Here is a 26759-nt window from a genome sequence, read left to right as displayed (position 1 = left end):
CAAAGAAGTAGTAGGCTTACCTTTTATTGGTAACCTAACTGTTATGGTTCATTTTTTTCTGAAAAAAGAGGCCTGACTGCTATGTTCACAGCAAACTTGAAAAAAAGAAAATATTAAGCCATGGTTTAACTGCACTATAGGCTGAGTCCTTGTTTACCTGAAATGTGCACTTTATAATTTTATTTTGTAGCGCCCTGTTTGGCAATGTTGTTTTTCAATGAAATAAAACATTTGCATAAAGCAAGCCAATCCACTTTTCTATGTTGATAAGAGCATTAAAATGAAAACAAATTATTATTAATTCGTTTAATTTTGAGGTAACTATGACATGAATGCGATTAATCGCGATTAAATATATAATTTGTTTGACAGCACTAGTTTGTATATAAATCATTAGCGTGTGGTCGTGCACGCATCCAGGTAGCAAAATTAGAGGTTGAGAACTTTTTTCAAATGCATTAAAAAGAAATGTAATGAGATCACAAATGTCAGTGCAAAATCAGCTGCTCTCCAACAATGTGGATCAGGGTGGCTCTCATTCTATTCCAACTAAATCTCAGGATGTTTAAAAGATCTGCCTGCTCTTGTTGTTTTATTTATTTTATGTAACTTTGTGCTGAAGACGTGTGGGTGGGTGGGTGGGTGCCGGTGCATTTATCGTAAGCGTATCCTCAGGCTACCACTAGTAAATCTCATCGAATGATAACATTCATGTTAAATATTGTTCATTATCTCCTACAAATTAAATATATTACAGCACATACCTCATCAGTGATGCTTGATAAAGATGAAGTGTTGGCACTCTGCAGGTCATTGAAGCAACAGAAGCTCACTGATATGTGTATAAACCAAGGGGCAACATCCTGGGCTGAGCGATGAGGCTGATATGGAAGTGTAAAAAGCTGCAGTTCAGTGGGTGGACACAGAGGGCCGGCTCCAAGAAACCGAAAGTTCAATAGACTCCCATGTTAAAAAGGCAGACTTTAGAGCAGAATTAAACCTGTTTAAAGCATGGTTCAAAATTTGGTTTTAGTAATTGCGAGGTTCTTTCTTCATGACAACTCTGAGGGGGGGGGGTTTTTTTCTAACTCCCCCGTTTAAGCGATATATAGGTTTGAAATTCACGTGGCGTCACATTCAGCGCAACGACTGCAACTCCTAGCCTGCTGCCTGCTCAGCTCTACCGGAACTAACAGGCTAATCCCCGGTCAGTTAACACCACCTGAGACCGTGGAAAGGCTTCCATTCACATATCGGATGAACAACACGGTTTGATGTTCTACTTGTTCTCCTTACGGACAAGTTAAAGATGTCTGCGCTCCTGTTTCTGTGGTAAGTAAAGTCTTGTATTTTATTTAGATGTGTTAGAAGTGATTCGCAGGTATCTGTGTCTCTGTACCTTAGCTCTGCTAGCCCAGAGGCAAGATATAAGCAGTAATGGCGATGCGAACGGGAGTTATTACCGACACACGCTGACATGAACCAACATGAGCCGGTCGTCCAGCAAAGAGAAGCATTAAGGCCAAATTATAGTCCTGCGACTGCAACCGCGGAAGGCCACGCAGTTGCATCAACGAACTTGTTTTGTTTTTTGCTTCTCTAACGTGTTGCGCATGTTGCAACGCAATTCACCGCCAGAACACTAGGTGGAGTAACGTGTTCTGTCGTAGACAAAACAAACAAAGAAGAGAAGTCTTCTTCTTCGACGACTGTTTATTTACATCACCACTTCGGCTCCTCATAGCCTATTTCTGGCGGACAAATCGGCCAGTCAGTGACGGGTGGGTGATACTTTCGGATCTCTTCTGCCAAGTGCTCATCTATTTGGTCCATATGCGTTCTTCTAAATCTTCCGTTATTTTTGCCGGTATTATGGGGCATGACACCGGAAACTAGACTCCGGACGGGATGTAGTAAGCAGACCAATCACAAGCCTTGCGTCGCTTTGTCGTATAGTCAGAAAAATTGGCGGACGCACGCAAGCCGCAAGGGGGCACACAAGGGGCATGTCGCGTGGATGCCTGCGTGCGTAAAACCCGACTATAAATCGGCCTTGAGAGTTTGATGATGAAACTTTTAAACCGAGACAGGTGACTGTGTGTGTCCGGAGAATAAGCTCCGCCACGTAAGATATCTAATGTTATGTAAAGTTGTTTCACTTGACATACCATTTGACTTGACTACGTTACACAGATTCTTATTCTACAGATTTACTGTGATCAACTGAAACCTGAGTATTTAAAGTCATATCTGCATTGTAGGAGCAGCTGTTTAAAGTAGCATTACGTCTCCCTAAGCTCTTTATTCAGAGTATTGGTGTTGATGTGTATTAACATTTTACAGTGGAAATTAAACTTGTCTGCTACCTTCAGTCTTTACATCGTTAATTTTAGACAGACTTCACTGAATTATTGTGTTAATATAAATAAATTATAGGAAGTGTAACTTTGCTAGAATAGATAGTCTCATAGAGAACCTGAGGCTGATGTCCACCTAATTTTTCCTAAGCTGAAATGATTATGATCTGATAAACTTTGAAGTAATACACTTTAAGTTTTACCATGTAAAAGTCTGTTAAGGAGTTAACCTTGCACATGTATGACTTTACATATGTGTATTTGTGTTGAATGTTCCTCTAGGATGTCCAACATGAGCCACAACTGGAATCCAACCAGACTGAACACTGAGTCATCACTTTAACACTGACTCCAGGTACAGACCTGTTTTCATTACTTACAAACAATCAAAGCAAAGTATTGCACATAATACATAATGAATTAAATACTATATGCAATGCATTTAATGTGAAATGACTCCATACTGTACATTCATTCTTGGTAGTGCACGTTTTCATCCCAAAACATATTCAAATACATAGTTGAATCTCCACAGAAAATATGGATACAAACTTTGTTCAGAAGTAACACTTCCTCTACAATAATGCCATACTTTTATGTTTCCTATCATTTTATTAGGGATGGACGAGCCTAAGGGACACTGCTGTGATGATCATGTTCTGTCTCTTACGGCAAAGAAGAAAAATGGGTTCTTATCTAAAGTGTATCAAATCAGAAAGCAAAAGATAAACATTGTTCTAATAAGTGTCAATTTTTTTCAACAACCATAATGACTATAGAAATTAACTCTATTATCCATGACACTTTGCAATGACTGCCAACTCAAAACAGTTGCAGGCCGTATTTAGTTTAGGGAGGAAAACATGAAGCTGGTGCAGTCGTCCTCATTTTCTCTTATTAAACTCAGACAAAACAGAGGTTATAATACTTGGCCCCAAACACCTTAGAGATGCATTATCTAATGATATAGCTGCGCTAGACGACATTGCCCTTGCTTCCAATGAAACAGTCAGGAACTTGGGAGTGATCTTCGATCCTGATTTATCCTTTAATAGTCACTTAAAACAAATTTCTAGGACCGCTTTTTTCCACTTGCGTAATATTTCAAAAATTAGACATGTCCTTTCACAAAAAGATGCAGAAAAACTAGTCCACGCCTTTGTTACATCGAGACTGGACTATTGTAATTCATTATTATCAGGCTCCAGCAGGAAGTCGTTAAAGACTCTACAGCTTGTCCAAAATGCTGCAGCACGTGTCCTGACGAGAACAAAGAGAAGAGAGCACATTTCTCCAATATTAGCATCGCTACACTGGCTTCCAGTTAAATCTAGAATAGAATTTAAAATTCTCCTCCTCACCTTCAAGGCCCTTAATAATATAGCGCCTTTATACCTTAAAGAGCTGTTAATACCTTATAAACCCACTAGAGCACTCCGCTCCCAGAATTCAAGCCTACTTGTCGTCCCTAAATTCTCTAAAAGTAGAGTAGGAGCCAGAGCTTTTAGCCATCAAGCCCCTCGGCTGTGGAATAATCTACCACTTTCAGTTCGGGAGGCAGTCACCATCTGTTCGTTTAAAAGTAGGCTCAAAACCTTTCTTTTTGATAAAGCTTATAGTTAGAGCTAATTAGTGCGCCAGAACGTTACTTGTTCTATTTTATGACACATGACACACGGAGCTTCTCTTTCCAGCTTCTCCTTCCTCTTCTCCATCCCTATCCCCCTTCCCCGGAATCCCTTTGCTTTATCACCCGCAGATCCAGGGCCTCTGTGGCCGCACCATGGATTGCGGTTTGTGGATCGCGCACCGGGGGTCGCGGTGTTGGATCCAGTGTGGCGGATTCTGAGTCATGTGGGCTGATCGTGGTGCTGGTGGCGGACCCTGTGTCGCGTTGGCATTGGGCACGGGCGGTGGACCAGGACCGCAGTGGTGGCTTGTGATGGGTCCTCCTGGTGGGCGGCGGTGGACGGTGACTGAGGACTGAAGTGGCGTCTGGTCTGGATGGTGGACCGTGGTCTAGATGGTTGCTGAGCATGGACTGTGCTTCATCAATGCTGCTAGAGACTTTGATTATTGATGATGTTCTCCTGCACGTGGCATCTATTGCACTTCTGTCCGTCCTGGGAGAGGGATCCCTCACATGTGGCTCTCTCTGAGGTTTCTACATATTTTTACCCTGTTAAAAGGGTTTTTTGTAGTTTTTCCTTACTCTTGCTGAGGGTTAAGGACAGAGGATGTCACACCCTGTTAAAGCCCTATGAGATGAATTGTAATTTGTGAATATGGGCTATACAAATAAAATTTGATTGATAAATTTGATTGATGTTGACCAGCCTGAAGCTGCCGATCTCCACCATGTTGCTGCTGAGGACATCAGGTGCTGCAGTTCTACATCCACTGAAAAGAAGAAACTCTCTATTAAAGAATGTGTTGTGTTTGAAGCACCACAGATGTCAGACAGAACCGATGTACTGGGCTCTGGGTTTGTACTCTCATGGTTAAATGCACATATTTTAAGTCGCTTTGGATAAAAGTACTGAAAGAAATAAAATGTTTTACAAATAGATAAAATGTCTTTCTACCTCATTTGTAATATTCAAGAGGATAATCTCCCACAGAGCTGTTGATAACAGTCCACATCAAGTCTCTCCACTTCCCTCAGTGTGAAAACATAATTATATAATTGATATGAGAACTGTCTAAACTGTCTAATTCACTCTAAAATTCAATAACAGGCTAAATAAACGAGGTGGGAATAGTAATGGTGGATATTCCAGCCTGTATCAGAATATTTGTGAAACAGTTACTATCACATGCAACTTACACATGTTACTTATTGATATTAACTTATTTAAATAAAAATCAAGTCACAACCAAACACATGACTCTGTAGTTAACTTGCTTCAATCTGTTCATTAGACGTGTTAAATAAACGGTAACTTTTATAACAATTGCATAATAAAAACAACTTGAGGCATGTAAGCATATGATTATGATGATAGATAAGGCAATAGGTTTTGTTGTTGTATAGTTTTGAGGTAACTTACCTCTAGATCATGGTACAGATCACGACCATCAGCGCTAGCAGCGCTAGCTGTTAGCACCAGAGACTAGCATGTCGACAGTAGGTGGTTAGCTGTAGTCTAAGATAACCAGGCATCTAGACAGCTGTCAGTCTTCACTTACGCGCCTCTTCCTTGCCCATTGATTGGTTAGCCAGGAACTAGGACAGTCAGCACCGGCAAGATGGCACCGGGGGAACGCCTCCTACTAGCCTCATTCTCAATCTGCAGAAACCAACGGGTGACGTCACGGACCCTCCGTCCATTTATATATACAGCCTATGGTATAAACGAGTCAGTCGCCCTTTCAAGGTGGCACACGCACGCCCACACATTGATCATACCATAACCACAATATCTGTGTCATCTGTTAACGTTTTTCTTGTATGTTCCTCCAGGTGTTGGAGGTCTGCAGGAGTGTGTCTTGAAGTCAGCCACCCTATCAACCTCCCCTGCCTGCCCCCCCTTCACCCCACTCAACTTTGAGGCCACACCCATCGTACGGGTAGCAATAGAACCCATACATCCAAGTAGGTCTTGGACGGCACACACATGCCTTCTTCATAACGTTGACCTTTTCTTTACAGATATAAAGAACTCTGGTGTAAAAATGTATCTTATCAGAAAGATGTACAGATAGCATACGTAACACATCAGGTTTAATCAAAATAAAGACTACTTTTTTACAAACTTTTTTCCTGTGGTACAGTAATTTAGCATGCTCAGGTTTCATTGCTTTACTCTAAATATATAGTATATATAATTTTTTGTAATTCTACACGTGCACATACTCCTGTTACAAAGGTGGTCTGAGGCATCATGCATGAACTTATTCCCCCTTTTTGTCTGTAGACAGTAGCTCTGTGTCTGACAGTCAACCAAGTCTGTTGATATTTTTGCTGTGATGATGACTGATAGCCTTTAACCAATAAGCCTAGTTAACAATGATTTTAGCATAAACTAGATTGGTAATCAGTAGAGCGCATAGCTCCAACTGACAGTTCCTTCTTGGTCAATGGTACTGTATGTATTTACATGTGGTGTTTTTTTTTTGCCTTGATGCCTTTTGGAGAACAGTTTTGCCATTCACCTAGTCACACACAGATGTGTTTTTGCTCCTGATCTGGATAGGTGCCAAAATTATATGGGTTCTTACCTGTCACATACCACAGCCTATCACCAATTTTTATTGTAATCTGTCAAGTAGATGTTGCATGATCCTCCTAACTAACAAACAAAGACTTCCTTACTAGAGGTAATACTACAGACAAAATTTGCTGCTGATTTATAGACCATTGGTAATTAAAACGAGTGGGGAAACCCCTGTCACTTTGCTTGGTTTTTGCTCTTGAATGCAAAGATGATCAAGAGAAATTGTGTTTTATAGCATATGGTAATGAGCTGTAAATGGACTGTATTTATATAGCTCTTTTCAAGTCATAGCAACCACTCGACAAGTTGCATTCTTGCACAAAGACACTTCAGCATGCAGTCAATGCACCAAAAAGCTTTTCCTCCTGAACCACAGCCAGTCCCAGAGCAAACTCTGAACATGCTCTTGCATGATATGTGACATTTTAGTGTGTCCTTTATATTGTCATGATAGGGTTTGATGAGAAAAAGTATACATTTATCAAAATTTATCAGTAGACTGCAATATGACATGCCAAAATGTTCAAAAAGATTTATGTTTTGGACGGCAAATACAGGAAAAAAAAGGCACTGAATGGGTTTCCACCTTCTGTATTTTTATGTTAGGTGAAATGCCAAAGCTAGTGCGTGGAATGCGTTTGCTGAACCAGGCAGATCCTTGTGCTGAGGTACTGATCCAGGAAACAGGAGAACATGTTCTGGTCACTGCTGGTGAGGTTCATCTCCAACGCTGCCTGGATGACCTCCGAGAACGGTTAGTCTGTCATCTCATAATATCTATTATATATATGCTTATAGTACTGAGAGTAGTTACAAAATAACTGTAGATCACAGAATTGTGCCTCTTTCTGTCTGTTCTTTCCTTTAATTACCCTTCAGGGACAAATTTTCAAAAACTCTTATTTCTGTGTCTAAATAATTTGTAAAACTCATGATAAAGTAGGTGTGCTGGAAAAGTATGTTCACGAGCTACTGCTGTAGCAAGCCGTTATTCAGTCCTCCGTTAAGATGGGTTATGCTTAACTTCACTTTTTCCTAGGTGAAGTCATAATCTCTAGTTTTGACTCTTTGGTATTTGTTGGGATACAACAAAGCGGGTATATCATCTTAACTAGTGAGCTCAAGCAGTGCTGGACTGAGCCCGGCTTCTTCCCTGTTTCCCCTCTTACTAAGATCATCTGTTTTGTTTCAGCCCTAAGCTGCTAAAGGCAGTTGCATATTTACTGTGCAGACATCAGTAGTGATGAGGCTTTCACCACATAGTGATAGCAAGATAATGATACGGTGATTTACCAAAATGTCAAACTGCCCCTTAAGAGTTCCCATGTGTGAAGTTGTGGTTACGGAGGAGGCTCAGAGAACCAGTGGATTCACCAGTGCAGCTTAGGGCTTTTAGCTGATTGATCCGCTGGTTCAAAAGGCAGCAGCAGAGCTTCCAGAGAGACACATGGGAGAGAAGCTCATGAAGGAAACACACAGAGACTAAGCTGAAACACGGCAGCTGAATTTGCTGGCCATTTTAAGTTTAGTTTCACTGTGTCGGAAATACAGATGCTGAGCACACTGAGATGTGGATAACTTTAAATGCATGCATTTTAAGTTAAAATGAAGCTACCACAGTGTATAGAGGTACAATTACAGATTAAAAATACATAGAATGCTGGTTAATGCTGTAAAAAAGCTAAACATAAACAGAATATAAATGGTATTTGATATTTTTATATTTAAGTGAAGCAACTTGTGGTCTCTAAGAAGGTAGAAAGACAGAAGCATGACACAGCCTTATTTTCTCCGTTAAAGGGGACATATTATGAAAATTCCACTTTTGTAGTGCTTCTGCACATTATTTTGGGTGTCTGGCATGTCTACCTTCCCAAAAACTCTCGAAAAAAACAACTCGCGCAATTTGTTGTGGTTCCTCTATTTCAGAAACTATGTGCTAAAGTGCATCCAATGGAATTACGACCGAAATAGACGTCATAGTCGCAACAAGCCCATGCCCCCATAGATCTATGCACTCCCCCACTACCACTCGACCCACCCATGGATGGACCCACACACTTTTTAGACAGTCTATCGGTGTACGGCAGACATTTCATTCTTGCAAGCCTTGGAAACACTTGGATAAGCTAACTAGCAGCATGAATCGAATTCGACAACCGAGATGCTCAGTGGTTGGCTGCACAAATGTCTTCATGTGACTCCAGCTTTAGAAGACACAAGATTGAGATGGATTGAGTTCATATATGATGGCAATGTTCCTGCCACCTCTTTGAATCAGACTGTTTTATCAACCTGGGCCAATATAACAACGGATTCTCTAAAAAGGTTGTTATTGAAAGAGGGGTCGTGACATCTTTCCGTTGCAACACTGAAGACGAGGGAAATGTAAGTAATCTTTTTTTATATTTCTGGTATTTGCTTTTTTTTAGACATTTTGTGTGGAGGCAAGTGCCGTTAGCATGTTGTGTCGTGTGTGTGAGGGGGTGGGGGGCTAGTATGTAGTGGTGGGGGATAGGGAGAGACTTTACAGGAGTTTACATTTATCGAGGACAGCTGGCAAGAGTCCACGGCGAACGGTGATCGCACGGCAGGTTCGTGAGTGTTGTGCTCTCCACGCTCCCCCCCCCCTCCGCTCGAGGGGCCGTAGCAGCTACTACGAGCCCGGTAGTAGCTGCTATGAGCATCGGTAGTAGCTGCTGTAGCTTGAAGTTAGCTACGGATGTTTGTAGCAGCTGCTATAACAGGGGGCGGTGTGGCCTAGTGGTTAGAGTGGTGGCTCTCCAACATGAAGGTTGCCGGTTCAAACCCCACTCTCACCCATCTGCATGCCGAAGTGTCCTTGGCAAGATACTGAACCCCTTAATGGCCCCTCATAAATGTTGAGTGTACCAATTGTAAGTCGCTTTGGACAAAAAGCGTCAGCTAAATGACATGTAATGTAATGTAATGTAATGCTATGAGCATCGGTAGTAGCTGCTGTAGCTTGAAGTTAGCTACGGATGTTTGTAGCAGCTGCTACGAGCTCTGGTTGTAGCTGCTGTAGCTTGAAGTTAGCTACGGATGCTTGTAGTAGCTGCTACGAGCTCCGGTTGTAGCTGCTGTAGCTTGAAGTTAGCTACGGATGCTTGTAGTAGCTGCTACGAGCTCCGGTTGTAGCTGCTGTAGTTTGAAGTTAGCTATGGATGCTTGTAGTAGCTGCTACGAGCTCCGGCCGTAGCGAACTTCCAGCCCAGTGCTGCCGTGGGAAAAAATCAGCGGCACAGTACTAACGGGAGGACACGCGTGCGGAGGGGGGGGAAAGAGCGTGGAGAGCACAACACTCACAAACCTAACTTCCAGCTACAGCTGCTGCTACGGCCGCTCGTTCAAGATACCGGAGGATGTTGTTGTCATAATGTGCGGGACTAGAACGATTATTCATTACCAGCCCTAGTTTGGGGAAATGTGTCCTTGTATCCTTGTATGCATGACAGTAGTACAAACATGAATAACATTGCTGCTTTTGGTGTTCAGGCAAGCACATCTGTTCACGGTGCTAGGCTAAATCACGTAACATGCCAGACGGACCCACCAAAGATATGCACACATGGCACGCAGCTTTCTAACACTGCGACCTCACTACAAAAGTACAGGTTTGTTTACCCTCAGTTACTTCGTCATGTCATTGATTGTGTCTCCGTGTTAAAGTTGTAACAGCATCTCATTTGTTGTGACTCCATGGATACTGAATGTCTGTTTTATCATAGGCACACAGAAAACTGTGCTGAACTGATGTCCGTGTTGGGACCTCAGCTGTAAGAGACCTTGCTTGGAGGAGGGAGAGGACAACCCAAGTTGTTCAAGTATGGACTTCAGAGAGCCACAGGATGCTACCTATGATCCTGATGACTCGATCACAGTCTTGACTGAGTCAGCAGATTTGAATATTTAATCTAAACATTTCAATAATCAGATGGATTACCATCCTACACTTTTTTAGCTGTTGCAGCCTTTGGGTGAAATCTTTGTCTTTCTAATAGAATGGAACCTTCCAACCCTGTTCATAAGACACCCACATATATTGTCTATGAAAACTGCCTCCTGGAGCTGTTTGAGGTTTGTCCTGTGTGTCGGCGGGGGACAGATGTAATATATAAGAAGGGCGAGTGCACAGCAAAGCTGGTGAAAGCAGATGCAATCTTCCATGATTCTCACAGGCTCTATTTAAAATCCAATCAATGTACAAACAGTATGTGAAACATAAATAACATATCAATTAACTGCTGTCTTTAAATGATCTTCACTATTTAAAGACCATTTATTTATCGTCTTCATGATAAATACAATAATGTAATTATAAAAAGAAAATTAATAAATACAAAAAAGTGCAAAATGTCCAACTTTTCCCCCCAATTTGTATTACAGATTACGTGGATAACCTGTTGGAACTCATCTTTCACGAGGTTTTCAGGACCCGGCCCCATATGTGAATGAGCTGCTGAAGATCTCAAAACCTGAGGATCTCTCTGCTAAGTATGAGAAACCTGACAAGCAGGTTTCTCATACTTAGTTCAGCAGCAAGCCAGCTATGTGTCGAGTTTCAATCAAGGGCAGGTCTGAACCCTGTATAACTTCCCTGAGCATCAGGGAACACTCTGCGTATCTGGAGCACCGAGCAGGAGGGCAGGACCACCCTGATTATCCGGCCCAGATGGCTTCAACACCAGCTCACAAAGCTTCTGTACGCCAAATACCTGTAACGGCTGAGCAAAGTTCACATTCCGCATGTTCAGGATTTTTCAATTCGTCTGGCTGGCATGACAATTTTTTCTAAAATCGATTTGGTGCGAGGTTATCATCAGGTGCCTGTGCGGGCAGAAGACGTGCCCAAGACTGCAGTCATTACACCGTTTGGGCTTTTCGAGTTCCTGCGAATGCCGTTCGGCCTTAAAGGCGCAGCGCAGACGTTTCAGTGCTTGATGGACTCGGTATTACGTGACCTCGCGTTTGTTTTCCCCTGTGAGGATCCAGGCTTTTGAGGGGGCTAAGGCTGCCCTGGCTAACGCGGCGCTTCTGGCGCACCCCGCGTCTCGGGCGCCCATCGCCCTCACGACCGATGCTTCGGATGTGGCTGTCGGTGCAGTTGTGGAGCAGCGTGTTGCGGGTGCGTGGCAGCCCCTTGCATTTTTTAGCCGCGGTTTGCGAGACAGTGAGCGAAAATAGGTGGCCAGAGGCGGTTCCTCTGTCTTCCACGACATCTGCGGACGTGGCACGCGCTTTTCTTTCAGCTTGGGTCTCGCGTTTTGGTGCACCGTCTGATATCACCTCTGACAGAGGCCCGCAGTTCATTTCGGATCTCTGGTCGGCGCTAGCAAAGTCTTTGGGCACACAGGTTCACCGTACCACTGCCTACCACCCCCAGGCTAACGGTTTGTGTGAACGTTTTCACCGGTCGCTTAAGGCGTCATTGCGGGCTGCGCTCTCAGATGCAAACTGGTTGGATCGGTTGCCGTGGGTAATGCTCGGGTTGCGCTCGGCTCCTAAGGCTGACCTGGATGCCTCGTCTGCAGAGTTGGTGCTCGGTCAGCCGCTCCCCGTCCCAGGGGAGTTTCTGCCTCAGAGCTCGGCCCCCTTTCCGGTTCCTGTTGCGCGTCCTGCGTCACAGGCCGCTTGTGCACCGGTGCCCGTGCATCATTTTTCTCCTCGGTCTTTCGTGCCAACGGATCTCGCGACCACTCGGTTTGTTTTCGTGCGTCACGATGCTCACCGGTTTCCCCTCCAGCCCCCGTATGACGGCCCGTTTAGAGTGAAGGAGGCGGGTTCTAAAAGTTTCATTCTGGACATGGGCGGGCGCAGGGAGCGCGTTTCGTTAGACAGGCTTAAGCCAGCTCATCTGTTGGCCGGCGAAGAGGTGCTACCGGCCCGGATTCCCCGTCGTGGTCGCCCCCCTTCTAAGACCCCTGTGTTGTTTTCTCCAGTTGTGCCTCCTGATCCTGTGCCTGTTGTAAATGATGTCCCTTCTGCCTGTTCCACCCCTGCGTTTGCAGACGGGGGTCGGCGTAGCCGTTATGGTCACCTCGTTAAACCCCCTGGAAGGTACTGACTTTTGTCCAATTTTTTTTCCCTCTGGGTGTTCGGGGGGGGGGGGGCTGTGTGGCAGGCACTCATGGGTGTGTCCTCTCACCCAGTGGGTTGATGGGTAATGTTAGAGGCTGTAGCTATATATACTTCCCGTATGGGGAACATGTGCTAGTTCTTCCTTGCTACTGAATAAACGACAGTAAACAGTACCTGCGTCTCTGCCTTTCCTTGTCTTGCCACAACATTCTATTTAGAGAATAAAAGGTGACACACAAATATAAAGTGTTTCTTTGTTTACAGTATGGCTACTGATGGCACAAATTGTATAATTTCGCGGCGTCAAAGGATGTCTTCCAGCGCTTACTGGCGGAATTTCCTTCGCTGACAACGCCCACATTTTCTGCCGCGGTTACTAAACACGGCGTGGAACATTTCATTCCCACTGCGAGTACGCCCGTTTTCGCACGTTTGCGTCGCCTCGACACCGTGAAGTTAGCCACCGCGAAGGAGGAGTTTGCTACCATAGAGCGTTTGGGGATCGTTAGGCGGTCCAACAGCCCGTGGCCTTCGCCGCTCCACATGGTGCCCAAGGCGGAAGGGTCTTGGCGGCCGTGCGGTGACTTCCGCCGTTTAAATAACATTACGGCCCATGACCGTTATCCCATTCCGCATGTTCAGGATTTTTCGATTCGTCTGGCGGGCATGACAATTTTTTCTAAAATCGATTTGGTGCGAGGTTATCATCAGGTGCCTGTGCGGGCAGAGGACGTGCCCAAGACTGCAGTCATTACACCGTTTGGGCTTTTCGAGTTCCTGCGAATGCCGTTCGGCCTTAAAGGCGCAGCGCAGACGTTTCAGTGCTTGATGGACTCGGTGTTACGTGACCTCGCGTTTGTTTTCGTCTATTTGGACGACATCTTGGTGGCCAGCCCGTCGGTTGATGAGCATTTGTCGCACCTTAAGCAGGTTTTCCAGCGCCTTGATGGACATGGTCTCATTGTCAACACAGCCAAGTGCCAGTTTGGGCCATCGCATTTCGTCACAGGGTGCGGTTCCTTTGCCTTCGAAGGTGCATGCAGTTGCGGATTTTCCCCGTCCGGTCTCGGTCAGGTCGCTACAGGAGTTTTTGGGCATGGTAAACTTTTACAATCGTTTCTTGCCTCGTGCGGCCCAACTCCTGCAACCATTGTATGGTGCTTTGAAGCTTAAGAAAGCCAAGGACCAGGTTGACTGGACCCCTGTGAGGATCCAGGCTTTTGAGGGGGCTAAGGCTGCCCTGGCTAACGCGGCGCTTCTGGCGACATCTTGGTGGCCAGCCCGTCGGTTGATGAGCATTACTGCTCTATTATTTATAAAGGCCCATAATCTGCCCTATAGATGTTGAATGCATTCTTAGTGAGAACACATTCAAACACACAGGCTAATTAATGGAGGTAAAAACGTTATGTCCTACACCTTCATGAGAGGGGGGAGGGGTGAGAAGGGGGAGGGATGAGAGGGGTGAAAGGGGGTGGGGTAAGATGGGGGCGGGGTGAGAGGGGGGCGGGTCCCTCAAAACGGGTTGATCTGAGGAGGGCTGTTTTATAGGTGCTGTTTTAAATTATCCTTGTGGTATTTTTACCAAAAAATGTTACAGATATCTCATTAAGACCCCAAGGAACCATATCAATTGTGGTGAAATGGGCATAATATGTCCCCTTTAACTGAAGCTGCCTCAATCTAGTACAGAGATGTTAAAGGTTCAGTTTGTAGAATTAAGTGACATCTAGAGGTGAGGTTGAATGTTGTAGCTGAATACCCCTCACCTCACCCTCCTCTTCCAAACATGAAAGAGAGCCTGTAGTACCCTTCAGTTGTCAGAAAAACTGAAAAGGAGTTTAGTTTGTCCAGTTTATATATACTATACTATAACATGGCGGCATCACTAGAAAACTTTTTCTTTTATCAGCCGCCGTGGCTGAAAACACTACCAAGGTGATCAGAGTGAAGCAAAACATGCAATTTTACACTTTGTAAATGTAAGATCAGTAAAAGCAATATAAAAGGTTACACCGATTGCAGGCAAGTAGAAATTATTGTAATGGCATGCATGTAATTTAAGAAACTTGCAGTAAATGCAAGCTTACGTAAATTATATTGAGGGTAATAGTCAACTTGTTTGTTTTGACTCTGCACTATATTGCATATTTGGTACTGCTATACTTTGTGTTGGTGGGAATTATACTGACCCCTGACCTCTTTTTATGTAAAGATGAGAAACCACCATGAAAAACACTAAATTATATAATGTAGTCTAATACAATTGCACATATTCCTGTTTTCAAACTGACCACAGTATTTAATCAACACCTCCCTGACACTGTGTCATGTTGGCTGGCCGGAGGCAGTCTGAACCCTTCATGACCTCGCTGACAAACAGCCTGACCTGCAGTGTGTCACGCTTAAATGAGGTCAGCACTGCTTAGTCACCAAGCGAGCATAAAACTGTAACATCACACCACTCTGAGGGGATTACCTCTCTCGCGCGCGCACGCTCTCTCTCTCCCCCAAACCCTTCACACACACCCGCTATTGACAAACAGGAAGTTTAGATTGACTGGTGTGGTTTAAGTGATGTGTGTTGGTTATATTACACTAATAGGATTTTTTGCATAGAATAAAGGTGGCCACATTTAACTTTGCCACATATGTCTACATAAGCACTAATCATATTTCTGGCAGATTTCAGATCCACGTTTGGTGTTTCTGCCTATGGCTCGTCTAGATGGGCACATATCTGTCTCTGACTTTGTGTCTAATGCCATCTCAGCCCTTATCACAGACATAAACACAGACATTTTTTTTAAGAATGACCCAGTGAACCCTGGGACAGACAAAGACGCATCAGTGTTGTTTAGCAAAGCCTTCAATGCTGACGGAGCAGCAGTTAGACAGACAGCCTAATCAGTATGGAGGTTCTTTCCTGCCGCACCAAGGCATACTGACAAACAGACAATTGAGATGTTTGTGATAAATCAAAAGCAATGATTTAGAATGCTGTTAGAAAAATACTTTTTGTTAATAATCTGCTTGGATTCAAAGGACACATTTGGCAATAATGTAGCTTTATATGCTTTTGTCAAAAATTCTTATCAAAAGATTATAACTTCTTACTGAAGAAGCAGGGGGTTAAATGTCTCACAAATATTTTTTAAGAAAGGGGGGGTTAAATAATTTCCTAAAACAGCTGGACAGGAGTTAAACAGTACATTGATTTGGTGCTCTCATAAAAATGAATCATCAATCAATTTATTATACAAATATGTCCCTCTGTGGAGCAAGGGAATAAGAGACTGTATATCAGGTTCTAGATAAACACATGGTGATGTCAGGATATTGTTGGTTTTAGTTTTTTCACAGGATTTGTCAACAAGACATAGCACCAAACTCATCCATACATGGTTTGGAATTTTTTTTTGCCTTTCCATGTCTAATTTAATTGTTATAACATCCTTTGAAGGCCAAACTAAATACGTGAACACATTTGTCACACTAACCTCTCTAATGATGGCTTCAACTGTTTTTCTTTAATGACATAGTGATGTCAGATGGTAGTGATGATGATGATAATGATGCTGCCAGCTGCTCTTCCATGTTTGAGTCAGTCAATCTTTATGGGAGTCAGGTTTTTAGAAGAGCTTCTCATTTCAAACAGATGTAAACTTTGGTCCATGTCTCCTCAGAATTAGAAAATCCTCATGACATACGTACAATTTATTGATCAGGAGTTGAGGAAGGTTATTGTAATGTAGCTTTGAGCTTGTTGTTGCTTTGCAGTTTAAAATCTCACCAGCAAAATCTTCATGCAGGCTTTTGTTCTGGTGGAATGCAATTAAATCGCCCTTCCACAAAACCTGGCTGCAGAACATTGTGTCCATCAGAATGTGGTCTTCTGAAAGCTGCTTGATGGACACCAAACTAGAAAGCTTAAACTCTAAATGTTCCATTACTGTGTTTCATTACAAATTTAGATAACGAAAAATGCAGTTTGTCCATTTCTCTTTGTATCCATGGCTAATGTTAGTATTGACATGTAAAAGCTACAAATGTTTTGTTCACCCTGATTATGACCTGACAGGCGTACAGGCAGAAGAGAGGGGGGTTTCGCTGGTAAAATAATGTATAACCGGAGCTGCTCTTAAGGTTAATAGAAGAACATTATTCAGGGGTATAAACTTCTCCATAACTTAACATATGGACAAGTGCTTTGACCGGCAGGTTAAGTAACCATGTAGGTTGAAGTGGCATCCTGCCCAGCCAACCTGAAATTGTTTAAAAGATCAAACTATGTGATGTAGTCACATTTCTCGTGGGCTTCAACTACTTTTTTTTTTTGCGTTGATTGAGCTGCAAATTATATTCTCAACAATCAAATAGATTTTCCTTCACAGCATTAGAAAAATAATTATCAGCATTCAATAGCATTAGATGAGTGCAAATGTCCAAACCATTAAATGGACTGCATCCGAAACAAAGTTAAAAAAGAACTGCAGTCTTTAAGGTATTTAACATTTCTGTAGAGAAATAACCTCAATGATTAGGTGATTATGTAAGTAGCCAATTAATCTACTTTAGTTTGATGTTAGGTGGCGCAACACCTCAAGGATAGATAAATCGGGGAAGGAATAATCCCTCCCTCTGTATTAACTAAAAACACATTTTCTCAGGATCTGTAATTTTGTTCTAAACAGGAAGCTTTTTGTAACTGTCAATGTACTTTAAATCAATTTAAACTATAAATGAAGTTGTTTAAAAAAATTATTTATGTGGAGTATAATTTTCTCTGTACCATGGTTGTCCTTCCTAACTCCTTAGAGCTTCTCTTTCATATCTTTCCTTGAATTGGGACATAATCCATCATGGTCAAGGAAAAGTAGTTAGGAAAAATATTATTTGGGCTTTCCGAATGCAGCCCATATTAATTGTCATCAATATCAGTAACAGGAGTTTCACTTGTCTTTTAAAGGTTTGCTAAAATTGAAATCAGCGTATCGAAGCCCATCATTCCATTCAGGGAGACTGTGGTACGTCCTCCTAAAGTGGATATGGTGAATGAAGACCTGGGAAAGCAGCACAAAGTAGCCATCATTCACCAGGTGAGTCACTGAACAATTGTCAATCGGTGAACAACCAGTTCGGTAAAGTTGTGTCTGATATGTCCTGAATGGAAATCAGGATCAAGTGATACAATGGCATGTTTTACTGGGATGGAATAATAAGGTGAATCATTGTTGTATTTAACTCACAAACACAGACTTCAAAATTAACACAGAGTATTAATTTATCAGTGCGTCATTTATTGTGATGTATGCTTGGCTAGGTAAAAGAAGAGGCCTCACAGGGCCGTTTATCAGACAACCTCCACGTGGACTCCAGTGGTCTGGTGACCCTCGATACTCCCAACAGACTGTCTACTGTCAGCGTTCGGGCAATCCCCCTGCCACACGGTAACATCTCATCCCACTTTTACAAACTAAGTTGTGTGTTGTGACATCCATGTCTACCATATCTAAAGGCAGAGGTGTGTATAACTATTTTTAATGACTATCGTAGAGAGAGGTGGTACAGAATGTATTCATCGACCAAAGTAATGCAGCATACTATCACTGTCAGTTTGTCTTGTTATAACACATTTCAAATGTAGTACCACTTAAATCCGTGGACAATTTTTTCTTTCCTGTTGATTGAATCTCCTCTGATGACGTTCTTCTATAAATATGTCAGAGCTCTGACAGGTGTGATTCTACTTCTGGGTTATTGTCTGGGATGTTTGGATATAAGAGCAGCTTGAAATGTCAGAATGACCAAGTTACAGATGACCAAAGTAAAACTTTCCACTAAATCGTAGATGTGAGTTGTCAAACCACATTTCCAGAGACTCATGAAAAGTAAAGCCAGAGTTGTCCTCCATAGGTCTTGCTTCTTAATTTCAATTTGCCATGAATTCATGTCAGTAATGTTGTTTATCCTGTTAGAGGTGACCTGTCTTTTGGAGAGCAGCTCGGAGCTGATCCGGACTCTGGAGCAGGTCAACATGTCCCTGAGGGAGGGGAAGAGTCTGGATGTCAGCCTCAGGACACTGGAGGCCATCGCCGGACTCAAGACCCAGCTGGAAAGCCTTCTGCAGGGGAGGAAGTGGAGGAACACCGTGGAGCACATCTGGGCTTTTGGTCCCCGCAGGTCTGAACAAATCATAACATACATTATTTAACCAGTCTGATTTCAACAGATTCACTACATATACGTGCTTGACGTTTAACTACGAGCACTTTTGTAAGGCAACTTTTAATTTGGAATTTACAAATACTCCCATTCTGTGCCCTAAAAATAACACTTACAACTTTAAATATAGAACTTGCACTAGTCTTGTTTTAAGATTTTGATCTCAGTTGGCTGTGTATCAGGTTCATGTAGTAAAAACTAAAGCAGTCAAATACAACAGTCCTGTTATATATCTTTCATGACCGTTCTATTGTGCTGTTTTTAATCAAACTAGTGCTGGGCAGGTTCTAAACTTCTGTTTGGATTGGGATGTTTTCTTGGCCTGCGTCAATGCTGTTAAGCTACTTCAGAATGATTTATTGTCATCAGTGAGTCCTCCTCAAACAGTTCTATAATAAAGTTCTGTCACGGTTTATTGTTTGTGTGCTGGACATTGTGTGTAGAGCTTTTTACAAACAGTCTATGGTGCAGAGTGAATTTAGAAAACTGTGTGTTCATCCTACCAGGTTTATCTGCAATGAACTTGTATTGTCAATGATCATCAATTATATCATCAAAAATAAAACTGAATTAACTGTATTACTGCTCACTTGTGGGGCATGTATATATATATAAGATTGAAAGATTTACTTAAATGGGGTATGACTTTTTTTTCTATACACTGTATGTTGGCTATTTCAAAGGTTTGTTAAGCAATGGACACAATCTTCAGACCCAACTCTCAAAACAATCTAAAATTTACGAGATGTGTTGTGCATACAGACATACGTTTGACAAATAGGTTGGTAGATTGATAATGACAAAAAATTCAACAATTATAAAAAATGTTGTAACATAAAAATCTGATAATCATTTATCGATCTATATTTAAGTATGAAACACAAGGGAAATAAAAACAATACAGTTGAATTAAATTATTAAAGTTCAATTAGCATTCAAGTTGACCATTGCAACTGTCATGATGGAGGTTTGAATGCAAGACTGTTGGAATAGACTGCATTAGTTTTAGCTGGATGTAACTAATAAACTGCCACTGAGTTTATGTTGCCTTTTAGGGGTTTGCATGAACACATGTGAGTGATATGTCGTAACTTGTAATGTCTTATTCCCCATTTCACTGCGCTTGTTTTCAGGTACGGCCCCAACATCCTACTGAACAGTGTGAAGGGCTATCAGCGGCCCTCAGTGTGGCAGTGTCTGAGCAGGGGAGACAAAGTTATCGAGGCTGGAGCTCAGGCTGCTCAACTGCGAGACTTCGACAACAGCATCATAAGCGGCTTCCAGCTAGCAACTCTGGCAGGGCCCATGTGTGAGGAGCCCCTAATGGGAGTTTGCTTCTCTGTTGAGAGGTGGGACATCCAGTCTTCAGGCCAATCTCAGAATCAAGACTCTGGGGAGATAGGCCCCATATCTCCTGAGGATTTTGCGCACCACAAAGTGGAAAGAAGAAGTGATACTTCACAAGCGGAGGGCCCAGCAGCAGGGCCGGGCCATTCCAGACGCAGACCAGAGGCTAACGCTGCAGACTGCTACGGGCCGGTCTCTGGCCAGCTTATCGCTGCCATGAAGGAGGCCTGCCGTCATGCCTTCCAGGCTCAGCCTCAAAGACTGATGGCCGCCATGTATACCTGTGAGATCATGGCCACCGCTGAGGTGTTGGGTGAGAAAATACTTTTGACAACCCTCTGCTACACAAATAAAATATATAGTCAAGAAAATATATTCTCTCTGTCGGATTCTCTCCGTATCGTATATGTATATTCAAGCAATGCAGAAGGTAACGTTACGGGTAAATTGTGATTCTGCTGTCACCAAACAACTGCATGCTGTTTAGATATATATAGGGGCACAATAAACTCAAGTAGACAGTTGTGGAACAGAGAGCAGATGACCATATGAATAAATCCATGATGAGCTGATGTCAGCTCACAGAAAGATCCGTTGGAAACCTAGCATTCCGAGTTTTATCTCATCATTTGGAGCTTTGACCAATGCATGTCTCAATTAACATTTGAATACTGTTGTATCTTTAAAGCCATTGTTTGAATTTGGTTTTAATATACTAAAGGATTTAGTATACGGTATGTATACATTTCCTAAGACAGTGTGGCCTTGATCATTTGTGCGTACATATGGTCTGAGTCAGAGGCTCTGTCTGTTTGTGTGTGCGTGCTTGCACACCATGCTCAGTTTGTAATTTCTGCATGAAAAAGACACAGGTCTGCAGAGCTCAGGACTTACTAATGCATCACAACACTCCCTTAATTGTTGTTGTCTGGAAGTCATTAGGATGAAAATGAGGCTTGAAATACCATTTAACATGTTGGTAAACAATATTTTCAGGCTTGTTAACAGCAGCTTGTTACAGAAAGAATTCAGAGCAGGCTGAATAAGTGAGGCGACACTGAATAAGAACATTCCTGACTTTTGCATCAGTCTGGATGTGTCAGAACGCTAACGCTTTGTTCTTTTACTGAGCTGTATAGATTAAAGTCATTACTCGTTAGCTATAATTTTCCTATTGATCACCTTCATGTTAAACTGAAAAAAATATGTTTGTTTCTACACCAGAGACTACGTAGTTCATTATTTTACTGTTCTGTGATTTTAGATGTGCTATTAGACATTCCTTCCACTCAGTCAGAACCCTGGTCAATTCACTTAGTTGATTATTCCTTCAGGTCATATGTGACTAGCTTTATTCAAACAATAGTTTGGTGGCAAATTGTGTAAAATGTTAAACGTTATTCCCAGAGCAATTTCTGAGATATGCAAAAGCCTTTTGTGAACATCTAACTGTGGTGGTAATACTGAGCCTCTCCCATCATTAAACTGATTCAGATCTTTGTGTGCAGAGGGACTTCCCATTGTCACTCCTTGTAAGTTGATAAAATAGTTATGAATAATAAATAATAATAGTGAAAATTGATTCCTGTAGAACTGGAGCTTGAGCGCCCATAGTGACCCATCAATGTTAAAATAGAGTTCAAAGAAAAACTTCACAAATAAATCATTGGGTTCACTGTGTTTCTTTCTCTCTCTCTCTCTCTCTCTCTTTTCTTTTCTAGGCCGAATGTATGGTGTACTGGGGAAACGTGAGGGTCGCGTTCTCCATGAAGAGATGAAGGAAGGCACAGATATGTTCATCATTAAAGCCGTTCTGCCTGTGGCTGAAAGCTTTGGATTTGCTGACGAGATCCGCAAGAGGACCAGCGGTTTGGCCAGTCCACAGTTGGTCTTCAGCCACTGGGAGGTGATTATTACTGATTTATATTACACAACAGCCGTGCAATCTGCATCCAAGCTGCCTCAAACCATTAAGACCAAATGCAACATTTGGTGTGTCTCCCTTTAAAGCTGTTGAGACCGCTGCACGTTTTACATGATGTCCTTTTTTTACGATACTTAAAAGGCATTGTTGTTCACTTGGGAAGGTGAAATGCATAAAGGGAAATTCCTTTTTTGTTTTTAAAGGTTAACTCGTTAACAGACAATAACAAGCTGCAACTGCAGCAACATTGAAGAAGAGAACAGCAATTACTTGGCTGGAAACAACGATGACAACAAAAGTAGAAACGATGACAACAAAAATAGAAACATATGAGAGCTTGAACCTATAGGTTTTATTCTAAATCATTAGTCTTGATAAAATAAAAAAAACTGTTGATAATGTTGGTTGTTTCCAGCCATATCTGCGTAAAGGCAAAGATAATGATTTATGATAAAAGCCAAAGAAGGAGGTAATTTTAGAAAGCATTTTAGAGGGAGCCTTTAATAAATGTGAATAAACACAACTAGTGCTTTTATTCTTGGTAAAAATGTACTTTGCATGGATTGTTCAACAAAACACGAAGCATTGTCCAACCAGAATATATACCCACACACACACACACACACACACAAACACACAAACACACAGCTTTAGTGTGTCTGGGGTTGTTTTATGGAGCCGTGGGTCAATGAGGCTGTCTGGTTAATGAGACAATTCCCTCTAGGGAGTTGGATCCAAGCTACAATATTCAACATGTGCATTAGACCGTTATACCTGCTGCCTGGCTGGTTCAAGCTGAAACACACACACACACACAAACACATCCTCTGGGCCATATGGACATTGTCAGTTGGGGTAATGGGTCAAGTTCTCCTAAAGCAGACAGAAGTGATTCTTGCTGCTGTACAGCCACTTGTCAAAGAGACCCTCCTCACTGTGATTAAACGTCTTAAATGTTTCACAGTGTTAATTTTATACCCTGCTTGTGCTGTTTTATTACTGAGACATGCTGGTAAAATATGGATAAAAGTGGTAAAGTGGGAAAACTACTATGATGGGATACTGTCTGAAGCTGCAGATCCTCCACTGGGGCTGCATATGTGTGAACAAAATCTCTTCTCTCCTCTTTTACTTTGCAGCCAAAAGCTCCTTTTACCTAACTAGAATTTAATCTCTTCTCCATCTTTTCCAACCTCCTTGACACACCCAGTCCCCCTCCTCCTACCACTCTTCTACCAAGCCACTGTGTCAAATACCCTACAAAAAAGATGGATTGACGTACGCTCCTCATTTTCTAATCTACCTTCTGTAACTACATTTCCATCGTCTTCATCCCTTTCGCTTTCCTCTTTCACCCCCGTCTACCTTGGAAACCTCCGTCCGCCCGACCACCTGCCCCCTTGACCCCATCGCATCTCACATTCTCCACTCTACAGCTCCTGACCTTCCTTTTCTAACCCATCTTATCAACACTTCCCTGTCAACTGGCTGTTTCCCTAACTGTCTGAAGGAGGCAAGAGTAAACCCTCTCCTGAAGAAAACCAACCCTCAACCCGTCTGAGGTAAACATCTACAGACCTGTCTCTCTTCTTCCCTTTCTTTCCATAACTCTCGAGGGAGCTATCTTTAATCATCTCTCCTCCTATCTTAACCACAATAACGTTCTTGACCCTCACCAGTCTGGTTTCAAGGCAGGCCACTCAACTGAGACGGCCCTTCTTGCTGTCTCTGAGCAACTTCACACTGCTAGAGCAGCTTCTCTCTCCTCTATCTTTAACCTTCTAGACCTTTCTGCTGCATTTGACACATTGAACCCCCAGATCCTTATTTCCTCCCTTCAGGACCTTGATGTCTCAGGCTCTGCTCTCGCCCTATTCTCATCCTACCTCAACGACTGCACTTATCGGGTAACTTGGAGAGGATCTGTGTCTGAACCTTGTCCTCTCACTACTGGAGTCCCCCAATGTTCCGTCCCCTCCTCTTCTCTCTGTACACCAACTCACTCGACTCTGTCATTCATTCACATGGCTTTTTCTACCATAGCTATGCTGATGACCTCCAACTAATCCTCTCTTTTCCCCAATCTGCAGTAGCAGCACGAATCTCTGTGTATCTGACTAATATCTCTCACTGGATGTCTTCACACCACTTGAAAATTAACCTTGACAAGACTGAACTACTTTTTCTTCCAGGGAAAGACTCTCCCACCCACGACCTGACTATTACCTTTGACAACTCCGTGTTAACCCCCAACAAGACTGCTAGGAACCTTGGTGTAACACTCGACAGTCAACTATACCTTACTGCGAACATAACTGCAACAACGCGGTCCTGTAGATACATCCTGCACAACTTCAGGAGAATACGTCCCCTTCTCACTAAGAAGGCAGTGCAGGTTCTGGTCCAGGCTCTGGACATTTCACGCCTAGACTCTTGTAACTCCCTCCTGGCTGATCTACCTGCTAGTGCCAACCTACCTCTGAAGGTCATCCAGAATGCAGCAGCTAGGCTGGTCTTTAACCTAAATTCACTCACAATACTCCGCTCCTGCAATGTCTCTCCAGAGCTGATGTGAGATGGTTTATGAACATTATGGTCAGATTTGATTTATGGATTTGTTGAACCATAGAATCTCCAAATCAAGATGTTGAACATCTGCAAGAACTAGAATACCCCTCAATTAGGGCTTACCTCTGCCAATACCTAAATGTCCCCTCATGAAACAACAATCACATCCACCACTTCCGGAATTTTATCTGGATTTGCGCTAAATTGCAAACACTCAATAAATTACCGTCCTCTAAACATGCCTGACTTTATCATTAAGATCCATAACCTATTCTCTGAGAAAGGGTTGCAAAACTTACTGTTAAAGAAAATAATATCAAAAATAAATATTCTGGATCTACCCCTGATCTGGATATGCATCCAAATACAATGGCTTCTTACCTGACCGAAACCGCATCCTTCCACCTGGTGTCCTAGTTATCTGCTTTGTAGCTTTGATGTAATCCTGTTTACAAACTGACCGACAATCAAACTGAAACCATAAACTCTTAATAACTGCTTTGTTTACTTATGTACATGCACCTTGATGACATAATAATAATATATTTTGATGGTTCAAATTAACCTCAGACATTTTCCAAATATTGAGACTTACTGGCCATAGAAGAATGAATTATTGTACAGTCTAGCAGTCCAGTAAAACAGCCCTGCAGTAGATCCTACCTTTGTAAAGGCTTCACATTCAAAACTATTTATTTTATGGATCCAGTGTCTGTATATATTTACACATACTAGCCCAATAATGTCCCTTAATAAATAGTTGTAAAAATGAACCCTAAATTAATGTCCTGTATCAACCTACATTTTTCTACACAGACCAGTGTACATAAGTGTTCGTGAGAGCAAACATGCTTTTACGTACTGTGACTGCGTACCATGACAACATCAAATCAACATTGAAGTATGTCTAATATAGACATAAGCACTAGTTTACATTTTAATACACAACATTCATTGTACAGGACACTCTGCAGTTGTGGACATTACTTCAATGCAGCCTTTTTTTGCATATTTGAGAAAGAGACCTTGTTTGAAACCTCCAACTGTGGACATATATTTTAAGCCTTGCCATCCTCCACATCTCAGCTCTCTGCTTTTCTCATGATCCCATTACCTCATACTCTGTCAGACACAAGCAGTTATGGCTACGTTCTTTTTTCTCAGAAGGAATACTAGTCCAGGTGCTCATATCTCACAGACGAAAGTTCAGGATCTTTCAGAACATCATTCATTGTCATCTACTTTGTTCGGACCTGTTAATAACATCCATCCTGACTGATCTGATCACAAGTGGTGGTCTGAATACACTCAAATACTGTATGTCCTCATGCATCCGGGATCTGATAACTCAGATTCTCAGACCACATTGACAGGTGGTCTGGGACGCATCTGTCCACATATGAAGTTCTCTGACCAGTTTCACCATGAATCATATGCATTTTTTTACACCTCTCAATCATCTTAAGTTGATTAGTTTGTGGCCACCACCGCAAACACTCATCTCAACATATTGATGGATTTAGTTGGTAAAAAAAGTATTTTTCTTTCTCACACACACACGCTTACCCTAACCCTCAAACATGAGGACCAGTCAAAATGTTGCCACCCTACAGGGTCTATCCTTAAAATGGTCCTCAAAAGGGTGCAAGAACACACACACAATGTAATTAGGCTCAAATGTAATCTATGAGTGGGTAAAATAAAAACGTAGGTCTCTGCAAATACAAATAAATTTAAATGTATATGTGCATATTGTCAGGCGTGTTGGTTTATCCTAAATATGAGAAGAGCCGGACTGGTCCAATTTAAATATTTATTGAGATGCAATGAAAGTTGAACAACAAAGCTATGGACAATTATCACAGCCTAGGCTAATTAAGTTAGCAATAGGTAGTGAATAATGGCCCCGAACAAAAGGGGTTTGATATAGTTATAACAGTAGATTTAATATGATTGGTTGTGAAAGATTGAAGGGGAGTCACCGCAAATCAATTTGGTTCTCCCTTGTTGGTGCACAGGCAT

General features: G+C 42.3%; 1 protein-coding gene and 1 long non-coding RNA gene across 3 annotated transcripts in view; both read left to right on the top strand.

Annotated features, from left to right (window-relative positions):
* The window catches only part of efl1 (elongation factor like GTPase 1), a 93378-nt gene that overhangs the window by 55236 nt on the left and 11383 nt on the right, over positions 1 to 26759 (top strand). For both annotated transcript variants that reach the window (XM_062390883.1, XM_062390891.1), the window contains exons 16-22: positions 5821 to 5952; positions 7181 to 7328; positions 17643 to 17772; positions 17997 to 18123; positions 18652 to 18856; positions 20032 to 20558; positions 21967 to 22151. In XM_062390883.1, coding sequence (XP_062246867.1) covers positions 5821 to 5952; positions 7181 to 7328; positions 17643 to 17772; positions 17997 to 18123; positions 18652 to 18856; positions 20032 to 20558; positions 21967 to 22151 — 1454 coding nt within the window. The remainder of the gene's footprint in view (positions 1 to 5820; positions 5953 to 7180; positions 7329 to 17642; positions 17773 to 17996; positions 18124 to 18651; positions 18857 to 20031; positions 20559 to 21966; positions 22152 to 26759) is intronic.
* On the top strand, positions 3250 to 4679 carry LOC133955858 (uncharacterized). The gene is made up of 2 exons (XR_009920910.1): positions 3250 to 3939; positions 4052 to 4679. It is a non-coding gene; the product is annotated as an uncharacterized LOC133955858 (long non-coding RNA).

Source organism: Platichthys flesus, chromosome 1, assembly GCF_949316205.1.
Source record: "Platichthys flesus chromosome 1, fPlaFle2.1, whole genome shotgun sequence".
In the NCBI taxonomy this organism is placed as follows: Eukaryota; Metazoa; Chordata; class Actinopteri; order Pleuronectiformes; family Pleuronectidae; genus Platichthys; species Platichthys flesus.
Note: the sequence above shows the minus strand (reverse complement) of the source record. Positions and strands in the feature narration are given on the sequence as shown.